Source organism: Silurus aristotelis (assembly GCF_946808225.1).
Source record: "Silurus aristotelis genome assembly, chromosome: 14".
Taxonomy (NCBI): Eukaryota; Metazoa; Chordata; class Actinopteri; order Siluriformes; family Siluridae; genus Silurus; species Silurus aristotelis.
The window spans coordinates 29,497,147-29,509,697 of NC_139587.1; the positions used below are offsets into that span (position 1 = coordinate 29,497,147).

General features: G+C 47.6%; 1 protein-coding gene across 1 annotated transcript in view; it reads left to right on the plus strand.

Moving 5' to 3' along the window:
* The window catches only part of ptprbl (protein tyrosine phosphatase receptor type B, like), a 54,501-nt gene that overhangs the window by 26,935 nt on the left and 15,015 nt on the right, over positions 1-12,551 (plus strand). Inside the window, exons 14-21 of the mRNA XM_083561780.1 lie at positions 26-289; positions 664-933; positions 1,073-1,333; positions 1,515-1,781; positions 9,522-9,803; positions 9,923-10,201; positions 10,670-10,819; positions 11,037-11,304. Coding sequence (XP_083417906.1) covers positions 26-289; positions 664-933; positions 1,073-1,333; positions 1,515-1,781; positions 9,522-9,803; positions 9,923-10,201; positions 10,670-10,819; positions 11,037-11,304 — 2,041 coding nt within the window. The remainder of the gene's footprint in view (positions 1-25; positions 290-663; positions 934-1,072; positions 1,334-1,514; positions 1,782-9,521; positions 9,804-9,922; positions 10,202-10,669; positions 10,820-11,036; positions 11,305-12,551) is intronic.

Here is a 12,551-nt window from a genome sequence, read left to right on the forward strand (position 1 = left end):
GATGTGTTTTGAATCTTTTCCTTAGTTCCGAGTAAAGTGAACAACATCCATGTCAGCAATGCAGAGGAGACCTCAGGCCTGCATGTGAGCTGGACCCCATCTCAGGGTGATGTAGACAGTTATTGTGTGTTTCTGATTGGTCCAGATGGAGTCATGGAGAAACGCCCCACCCCTAAACACATCAATTACATCACCTTTAGCTCATTACAGCCTGGAGTAAAATACAGCATCCTAGTGCAGTCTATTAGCGGGAGTCTACACAACAACAATACTGTTACAGCACGTACAGGTATACACACACACACACACACACACACACACACACACACACACACACACAAACAATCACACAACACATACATTACCACACACACACAAAGACACACATTACCACACACACACACAAACATACACACAACCCACACACATACACACACACACACAAACAAACACACACATTACCACACACAAACAAACACACACACACACACACACACACATAACCACACACACACACAAAAACACACAAACACACACATTACCACACACACACACGCACACACACACACACACACACACACACACACACACACACACACACACACACACACACACACACATTACTTACTATCTTTTTTCTTTCTGTCTCTCTCTTGGTTTAAGTGCCGTCCCCGGTGGCTTTAGTGCAGGTGGACAGTGGTGTGAGTCTGAACAGTGTGAATGTGAGATGGTCTGCAGGAAGAGGTGTATGTGATGGGTTTAGTGTATTGCTCAAGGATGACATAGGGTCAGTGTTGAGGAACATCACACTTCCACCTGTCTCACTGCAGCATGAGTTCACACAGCTCACACCAGGCAGGAAATATAGTATCCTCATACACACGCTGAGCGGTGGGATACAGAGCAGAGTGACTGTTACACACACACGCACACGTGAGTAATTATTATTATTATTAGTATTATTATTGGTAGTATTAGGAGTGCTAACAGAAATGTATTCTCCTATAATAAAATAAAAAGTGAGATTTGACTGTGTGAGCAGTGTGTGATTAATTCTGCTGTTGTCCTGCAGTCCCGGCACCAGTCACTGATCTGTGTGTCCTGAGCAGCTCATCCTCAGCCCTGTCTCTTGGCTGGTCTCGGGCCGTAGGGGATTTGGACAGTGTTTTGGTTTACCTGGACACAGGTAATGGCTCTTTGCAGCAGTGCAGTGGAGGAGCAAACATGATGAGCTGCTCCATCTCTCACCTCAGACCTGGAACTCAGTACAGAGCCACAGTTCTAACTAAAAGTGCAGAACTCAGCAACAAAAACTCTATCCACGTCCGCACAGGTCTCAATCCCCCGCCCAACCACACACACACACACACACACACACACACACACACACACACACACACATATACACACAGCCCTTACACCTATATTATTTTACACTACCTTTGTTTGTGTTTGTGTGTGTGTGTGTGTGTGTGTGTGTGTGTGTGTGTGTGTGTGTGTGTGTGTGTGTGCAGTGCCGGCGACTGTGTCGTCAGTGTGTGTGGAGAGCAGGAACAGGACAGACACGTTGTATGTGAGCTGGAAACCTGCTACAGGTGAAGTGAGTGGATACACAGTCACTCTGTATGACCTAAATCAATCCCAGCATGCCGTGCGACATCTGACCTCTGACATCACCCAGCTGGAGTTCAGTCACCTGGTACCTGGACGTCTCTATATCACCAACATCACCACACACAGCGCTAACCTTTCCAACATGGCTACCGGCATGGCCAGAACTGGTGAGAACATCAACATCAAAATCCACTTCCACATCATTAACATGATCAACATTAAACTCCACATCAACACCAACATCAACATCATCCACATCATTGTCATCATCAACATTAAAGTCCACATCAACATCTACATTAACATCCACATCCACATCCAGATCCTCCGAAGGAGGAAAAGGAGAGGAGGAAGACGTCTACAGAAACAGCAGGGAAAGGAGAAGTGGAGGAGAAGTGGAGGAGAGTGGAGGTTCGGGTTGGTACTTTAAATGTTGGTACTATGACGGGTAAAGGGAGAGAGGGAGCTGATTTGATGGAGAGGAGAAAGGTAGAGATGTTGTGTGTTCAGGAGACCAAGTGGAAAGGGAGTAAGAGCAGGAACATTGGAGGTGTTTAAACTGTTCTATCATGGTGTGGCTGAAAAGAGAAATGGTGTAGGGGTGATACTGAAGGAGGACTACAGTAAGAGTGTAGTGGAGGTGAAGAGAGTTTCTGATAGGGTGATGAACGTGAAGCTGGAAGGTGAAGGGATGATGATAAATGTCATCAGTGTTTATGCTCCACAAGTGGGTTGTGAGATGGAGGAGAAGCAAAGATTCTGGAGTGAGTTAGATGAAGTGGTAGAAGGTGAACGTAGGAATGAAAGATTGGTGATTGGGGCAGACTTTAATGGGCATGTAGGTGAAGGAAACAGAGGTGATGAGGAGGAGATGGGTAGGTGTGGTCCTAAGGAGAGGAATGTGGAAGGGCAGATGGTGGTAGATTTTGCTAAAAGGATGGTAATGGCAGTGGTGAACACGTATTTTAAGAAGAAGGAGGATCATAGGGTGACCAATAAAAGTGGAGGAAGGTGCACACAGGTGGATTATGTTCTGTGTAGGAGATGCAACCTGAAGGAGATTGGAGACTGTAAGGTGTTGGCGGGGGACAGTGTAGCTAGACAGCATCGGATTTTGGTCTGTAGGATAGTTTTGGAGTGATGAGGGAGACAGCTAGAAAGGTACTTGGTGTTACATCTGGACATAGAAAGGAAGACAAAGAGACATGGTGGTGGAATGAGGAAGTGCAGGAGAGCATAAGAGGAAAGAGGTTGGCAAAACAGAAGTGGGATCGACAGAGTGATGAGAAAAGTAGACAGGAGTACAAAGAGATGCAGCAGCATGCCAAGGAAGAGCACCACAGAGGCCTTATTTGCTTTGAGAATGTTGATGAAGAAGTATAGAGAAGGACAGAAGGAATTGCATTGTGTATTTCTGGATTTAGAGAAAGCATATGACAGGGTGCAGAGAGAGGAGTTGTGGTATTGTATGAGGAAGTCTGGTGTGTCAGAGAAGTATGTGAGGGTGGTGCAGGACATGTATGAGGACAGTGTGACAGCAGTGAAGTGTGCAGTAGGAACGACAGACTGGTTCAAGGTGAAGGTTGGACTGCATCAAGGATCGGCTCTGAGCCCTTTCCTGTTTGCAGTGGTGATGGACAGGTTGACGGACGAGGTCAGACAGGAGTCTCTCTGGACTATGATGTTTGCAGATGATATTGTGATTTGTGGTGAGAGTAGGGAGCAGGTTGAGAAGAGCCTGGAAAGGTGGAGGTACACGCTGGAAAAAAGGGGAATGAAAGTCAGTAGGAGTAAGACAGAGTTGCAGGGAGGAGAGGTGGAGAAGGTGGTGGAGTTCAGGTACCTGGGGTCAACAGTGCAAAGTAATGGAGTTGTGTTAGAGAAGTAAAGAAAAGAGTGCAGGCAGGGTGGAGTGGGTGGAGAAGAGTGATAGCAGGAGTGATTTGTGATAGTAGGGTATCTGCAAGAATGAAAGGGAAAGTTTGTAGGACTGTGGTAAGACATGAGATGTTGTATGGATTAGAGACAGTGGCATTGAGTAAAAGGCGGGAGGCGGAGCTGGAGGTAGCAGAGCTGAAGATGTTAAGGTTTTTGTTGGGAGTGACAAGGATGGACAAAATTAGAAAAGAGTTTATTAGAGGGACAGCGCATGTTGGACGTTTTAGTGACAAGGTGAGGGAGGTAAGATTGAGATGGTTTGGACATGTGCAGAGGAGGGACATGGGGAATGCTGAGGGTGGAGCCACCAGGAAGGGGGAAAAGAGGAAGGCCAAGGAGGAGGTTCATGGATGTGGAGAGGGAAGACATGCGGACAGTTGGTGTGAAAGAGGCAGATGTAGAGGACAGGGTGGTATGGGAGATAAAGAAGATTGTTGTATGTAGCACCAGGGTTCTGGAAGAACGTTGTTTCATTTCAATGTGTACTGCATCAGTTATATATGGTTGAAATGGCAATAAAAGCTTCTTGACTTGACTTGATCCAACACTATCATTAACATTAACATTCACATTCACATTAGCATTCAAATACACATCAACTTTAACATTAACACCATCATTAAGATACACATCAACATTTACCTCAAAATCAACACTATCAACATCAACATCAACTTCAGCATTAACACTATCAACACCATCACCATCATCGTCAACATCAGTAACATCCACATTCACACCACCAACACCTTATCACCACCATCATCAACATCCATATCCATATCAACATCCAACTCAACACCATCATCAACATCCATATCCATATCAACATCTACCTCAACACCATAATTAACATCCATATCCATATCAACATCCACCACAACACCATCATCAACATCCATATCCATATCAACATCCACCTCAACACCATCATCAACATCCATATCCATATCAACATCTACCTCAACACCATAATTAACATCCATATCCATATCAACATCCACCACAACACCATCATCAACATCCATATCCATATCAACATCCACCACAACACCATCATCAACATCCATATCCATATCAACATCCACCACAACACCATCATCAACATTCATATCCATATCAACATCCACCACAACACCATCATCAACATCCATATCCATATCAACATCCACCACAACACCATCATCAACATTCATATCCATATCAACATCCCCCTCAACACCATCATCAACATCCATATCCATATCAACATCCACCTCAACACCATCATCAACATCCATATCCATATCAACATCTACCTCAACACCATAATTAACATCCATATCCATATCAACATCCACCACAACACCATCATCAACATCCTTATCCATATCAACATCCACCACAACACCATCATCAACATCCATATCCATATCAACATCCACCACAACACCATCATCAACATCCATATCCATATCAACATCCCCCTCAACACCATCATCAACATCCATATCAACATCCCCCTCAACACCATCAACATCCATATCCATATCAACATCTACCTCAACACCATCATCAACATCCATATCCATATCAACATCCACCACAACACCATCATCAACATCCATATCCATATCAACATCCCCCTCAACACCATCATCAACATCCATATCCATATCAACATCCCCATCAACACCATCATCAACATTCATATCCATATCAACATCCACCACAACACCATCATCAACATCCATATCCATATCAACATCCACCACAACACCATCATCAACATCCATATCCATATCAACATCCCCCTCAACACCATCATCAACATCCATATCCATATCAACATCCCCCTCAACACCATCATCAACATCCATATCCATATCAACATCCACCACAACACCATCACCAACATCCATATCCATATCAACATCCACCACAACACCATCATCAACATCCATATCCATATCAACATCCACCACAACACCATCATTGTCAGGCTGCAGACGCGGAAGCAGATAAAGTCCAATCATGTTCTTTATTGAGGTGCAAAAAACAAAACACTCATACACCAATGAAAACAAAAGCAAACCCAGACATCCGCTCGTAACGAAGTATCCACTATGAGCGCGAATGTCAAACGCCTAATCCCAATGCAAGTAAAGCTTTCGGCAATGAGTACTTCAATAAGGAAATGGAGTTCGGAGAAATAGCCAGCGGTGAATCCCGGCGTTTGAGCAGCTACGCGATTTACCTGCATGACAATACAACGACCGACAGCCTGTGACTCAAGAACGTGAGTTTATGTAGTCTGATCTTTCATGAGCCACAGCTGTCGGTAATCTTGGGAAGCAGCGTGACTGCTATCGAGGGGGGCGTGGCAGGGTGGATCTCTGACAGCTACAGACGGGGGCGTGGCAGGGTGAATCCCTGACAGCTACAGAGGGGGGCGTGGCAGGGTGAATCCCTGACAGTACCCCCCCATCCAGGGGCGACACCTGACGCCCCAAAACCCACCTATGCCAGGCGGGCCAGGGCACTCCGAGGAAGGCCTCCTTAGACGCCTGGGAGCAACGGAGGCCTGGTGAACATCCTCTGCGGAAAGCCGGCATGGAACAACACCTTGCAGGAGGATCCGGAACGGAGCCACGCCCTCGGTGCTGACGGGAGGCTGAGTAAAGCCCCTGGCGGGGATTGAAGCCGGAGTGATCTCCATGGCGGGGAACCGGAACTGGACGCCAACCATGACAATGACCGGGGAGTGGAGGACGTCCCGGGCGGAGACCAGGAACGTCGTACCACCCTCTGAGGGACCTGGAGGACCGACGTCGCCGTCAGAGGGACCTGGAGGACCGACGTCGCCGTCAGAGGGACCTGGAGGACCGCCGTCGCCGTCAGAGGGACCTGGAGGACCGACGTCGCCATGCGGGGATCCTGTGGGCGATCCGTCGTCCTGAAGAGGACCTGGGGGCGAGACGTCGCCCTCTGTGGAGCTTGGATGCGATCCTTCGCCCTGCGTGGAGCTTGGATGCGATCCTTCGCCCTGCGTAAAGCCTGGATGCGATCCTTCGCCCTGCGTAAAGCCTGGATGCGATCCTTCGCCCTGCGTAAAGCCTGGATGCGATCCTTCGCCCTGAAGAGGACCCGGGGGCGAGCCGTCGCCTTCTGCGGAGCCCGGGGGCGAGCCGTCGCCTTCTGCGGAGCCCGGGGGCGAGCCGTCGCCTTCTGCGGAGCCCGGGGGCGAGCCGTCGCCTTCTGCGGAGCCCGGGGGCGAGCCGTCGCCTTCTGCGTAGCCCGGGGGCGAGCCGTCGCCTTCTGCGGAGCCCGGGGGCGAGCCGTCGCCTTCTGCGGGCGCTGGAGACGAGCCGTCGCCTTCTGCGGGCGCTGGAGACGAGCCGTCGCCTTCTGCGGGACTGTGGGGTGAGCCGTCGCCGTCGGTGGAACCCGGGGGCAGCGGTTCAACTTCCCTTTCGCAGTCCTGGAGCCGGGGTGAGTGCACAGGGAAACCCCTTAGGAGCAGATCGGAGTCTACTGGGCAGCCTGGAAATGAGGTGAAGCCTGCCTGGAGATCCACGAGCAGAGAAGGGCTCGCCTGGAGGTCCACGACATCAGTGGAGCTCTCTTTGGGACACTGAAGCGGAGACGAGCTCGTAGGGTCGCTCGGAGGCGGAGACGAGCTCTCGGGAGGAGCCTGGAGCGGAGTCGTGCCCTCTGGAGGAGCCAGGAGCTGGGCGGAGCTCTCTGGAGGGACCTGGAGCTGGGCGGAGCTCTCTGGAGGGACCTGGAGCTGGGCGGAGCTCTCTGGAGGGACCTGGAGCTGGGCGGAGCTCTCTGGAGGGACCTGGAGCTGGGCGGAGCTCTCTTGGAGATCCTGAGGCGGAGCCGAGCTTTTCGTGGGCATGTCGCCTTGGAAGGGGCTCTGGGATGTGGCGTCGTCTGGAGAGGGACTCGGAGGAGTCACTTCGCCTTCTGTGACCGGAGGTGGCGGTGCGGCGCTCTCGTAAAGACTCTGTGGCGGCGCGGCGCTCTCGTGAAGACTCTGTGGCGGCGCGGCGCTCTCGTGAAGACTCTGTGGCGGCGCGGCGCTCTCGTGAAAACTCTGTGGCGGCGCGGCGCTCTCGTGAAGACTCTGTGGCGGCGCGGCGCTCTCGCTCTCATCAACATCCATATCCATATCAACATCCCCCTCAACACCATCATCAACATTCATATCCATATCAACATCCACCACAACACCATCATCAACATCCATATCCATATCAACATCCCCCTCAACACCATCATCAACATCCATATCCATATCAACATCCCCCTCAACACCAACATCAACATCCATATCCATATCAACATCCACCACAACACCATCATCAACATCCATATCCATATCAACATCCACCACAACACCATCATCAACATCCATATCCATATCAACATCCCCCTCAACACCATCATCAACATCCATATCCATATCAACATCCACCACAACACCATCATCAACATCCATATCCATATCAACATCCACCACAACACCATCATCAACATCCATATCCATATCAACATCCCCCTCAACACCATCATCAACATCCATATCCATATCAACATCCACCACAACACCATCATCAACATCCATATCCATATCAACATCCCCCTCAACACCATCATCAACATTCATATCCATATCAACATCCACCACAACACCATCATCAACATCCATATCCATATCAACATCCACCACAACACCATCATCAACATCCATATCCATATCAACATCCACCACAACACCATCATCAACATCCATATCCATATCAACATCCACCACAACACCATCATCAACATCCATATCCATATCAACATCCACCACAACACCATCATCAACATTCATATCCATATCAACATCCACCACAACACCATCATCAACATTCATATCCATATCAACATCCACCACAACACCATCATCAACATCCATATCCATATCAACATCCACCACAACACCATCATCAACATCCATATCCATATCAACATCCACCACAACACCATCATCAACATCCATATCCATATCAACATCCCCCTCAACACCATCATCAACATTCATATCCATATCAACATCCACCACAACACCATCATCAACATCCATATCCATATCAACATCCACCACAACACCATCATCAACATTCATATCCATATCAACATCCCCCTCAACACCATCATCAACATCCATATCCATATCAACATCCACCACAACACCATCATCAACATTCATATCCATATCAACATCCACCACAACACCATCATCAACATTCATATCCATATCAACATCCCCCTCAACACCATCATCAACATCCATATCCATATCAACATCCACCACAACACCATCATCAACATCCATATCCATATCAACATCCACCACAACACCATCATCAACATCCATATCCATATCAACATCCACCACAACACCATCATCAACATTCATATCCATTTCAACATCCACCACAACACCATCATCAACATCCATATCCATATCAACATCCACCACAACACCATTATCAACATCCATATCCATATCAACATCCCCCTCAACACCATCATCAACATCCATATCCATATCAACATCCACCACAACACCATCATCAACATCCATATCCATATCAACATCCACCACAACACCATCATCAACATCCATATCCATATCAACATCCACCACAACACCATCATCAACATTCATATCCATATCAACATCCACCACAACACCATCATCAACATCCATATCCATATCAACATCCACCACAACACCATCATCAACATTCATATCCATATCAACATCCACCACAACACCATCATCAACATCCATATCCATATCAACATCCACCACAACACCATCATCAACATTCATATCCATATCAACATCCACCTCAACACCATCATCAACATCAACATCAGCAACATCAAATTATGGAAGTGTGTATCTGAGATATTCTCTCCTTATGCAGTTCCTAAGCCTCCATCATCGATCTCTTACGAGGAACTCAGGAACTCATCAGTGCATCTGAAGTGGGCGGGGCCAGATGGAGGAGATTATGATGACTTTGAGCTTCAGTGGTATCCAGATGACGTTTGGTCTGTTATTAATGCGGACCAAAGGACAGTGTCACTCACACGCCTACTGACGGGTCTGTACCCGGGACGCCAATACACACTCCGTCTCCGCACCGTTAGCAGCAAAAGAGGACACGCAACGTACAGCCAGCAAGTCTACACACACATCAGCACCAGTCAGTAATACTGTGTGTGTGTGTGTGTGTGTGTGTGTGTGTGTGTGTGTGTGTGTGTGTGTGTGTGTGTGTGTGTAGGTGTATGAGTGTGTAATAATCTGTTTATGTGTGTGTATCAGAGCCTCTGCAGGTCTCAGGTCTGCACTGTCGGCCGCTGAACTCCTCAGTTGTTGTGTGTAGTTGGAGCCCCCCGCAGGCGGACTTTGATGGTTACAGTTTGCAGTGTTTTCGTCAGGACTCAGGTGTTTTGGTGGAGTCGAGACCAATGCAGCGCAGCTCTACACTTTACTATATCACACACCTCGAAGCTCACAAACGCTACAGAGTCTCCATCACCGTCAGCTCACACAACATGAGCAGTGAAGCAGCCGAGCATATCACCAGCACCATGATCGACCGTAAGATCAAACACACTCAAACACACTCACACACAGACACACACTCACACAAACACATTCAAAACACACACATTCAGACACACACACCCACACACACACACACATTTTCAAATACACTCACACAAACACACTAACACAAACACATTTAAACACACATTCACACACACACACACACACACACACACACACACACACACACACACACACACACACACACACACACACACACACATTCAAACACACACACACACACACTTACAAATACACTCACACATAAACACACTTACATAAACACATTCAAACACACATTCACACACACACACACACACACACACACACACACACACACACACACACACACACTGTGTTTGTGTTCATGTTTGAATTATTGAGTGTGTGTGTGTGTGTGTGTGTGTGTGTGTGTGTGTGTGTGTGTGTGTGTGTCTGTGTCTGTGTGTGTGTGTATAGGCCCCCCTATGCCACCACCCTCTGTCCGGGTCAGTAAAAACTCTGTCCACGTCACAAAATCCTCCATCTCCTTTAGTTTTAACTGCAGTTGGTTTAGTGACGTGAACGGAGCCGTGCAGTTCTTCAGCATCATCGTAACTGAGTCTGACAGTCAGTATACACGCACGCACACACACACACACACACACACACACACACACACACACACACACACACACACACACACACACACACAGACACAGACACACACACAGACACAGACACACACACAGTAAACGTAATGTCACTACTGTGTGTGTGTCTGTGTGTGTGTGTGTGTGTGTGTGTGTGTGTGTGTGTGTGTGTGTGTGTGTGTGTGTGTGTGTAGAGAGTGAAGATGGTCAGCCTGAGCAGCGCCACCCTCTGCCCTCATACAGGAATTACATGAACAGCACTGGTGTAAAGGAGTATCAGACAGGATATTTCCCCAGTACCTGTGAGGACGGACTTGGACACTCCACACACACCTTCAACATCACACTAGGCTCTGGCATGGACACACTCGGGGGAAAGTGTGAACATACACACACACTCAGCACAGACACACACCACAATGTGTTCTGTGACGGCCCTCTGAAACCCAACACTGCCTACAGGTCAGCTCACACACACACACACACACACACACACACACACACACACACACACACACACACACACACACACACACACAAATATCAGTTTAGAGTTCATATTTTATATTGCAGATCTGTCAAAAACTAAAAGTTTAGTTTCTAAATTCAATTTCATTGTAACTGTGTTTACAAGTGTGACAAAAATTGTACATTTGTACCGCCAAAGCAATTGGAGGTGGGCTGCATAAAAATATTACAAAAATGTTTACAAAGTAAAAAGAAAAAGCAAGACACATGTAGTCAAGAATTAAATAAAAGAAAAATGGTAAAATATAGTGTATAAATACATAATTGAAACATTGTGTAAACAAATATATATAAAAAAAATAAAGCTAAATGTACACTGTAATATAAAATGCTGATAGCGTTGATCTGATGTATTCAAGACTTCAGATCAGGGCAGATCGAGTGTTTTCTCCTTAGGAAGGTAAATATTGTGCTGCTGACACACTGCAGTCCTGTTAGGAATCCACCTGCCATGCCCCCCTCGGCAGCTGTCACGCTGCCTCCCTCTGCCTCTCCCGACAGGTGTCTCTCGTTACCAAATCCCCTATATAAGCTTCTGTTCACATCTCACTAGCGTCGGACCTACCTTATGGCTACGGACACCGACCTAGTCACAGACTGCCAGCATTTCCCGCTGGTTCTGAGAGTTACTCAACTTCCGTGGATCACTCACCCGAGACCGGCAGCATTCCCCGCTGGTTCCGTGGATCACTCACCCGAGACTGCCAGCATTCCCTGCTGGTTCTGAGGATTACTCAGAACATATTCACTTTTAATCACCACATTAACTGTGTAAAGCTGCTTTGAGACAATGCTCATTGTTAAAAGCGCTATACAAATAAAAATAAATTGATTTGAATTGAATACTCAAGTTCCACGGATTACTCCATTTCCGTGGATTATCTCCGATCTGAGGATTATACCAGCTTTCCGGCTCATATACTCTCAATAAACATGATAGAGCTACTTATACTTCCGAATCATGGTCCGTATCCTGACAGAAGGTCCGACCGGAACCAAAAAACAGGATCGCCTTACCGCAATCCCTACTGCGATGGCTCGGCAGCCGAACTCCGCTTCGGATTTTACCCGGAATCTCACTGCTGCTCCTCACGGAATAAACTCGCATGTGAGCACGGCTGCGCCACGCCCCCCCGAGAGCCCGGTAGAATTCCCGGTTTGTTTCTCCGGCGAGATAGCCG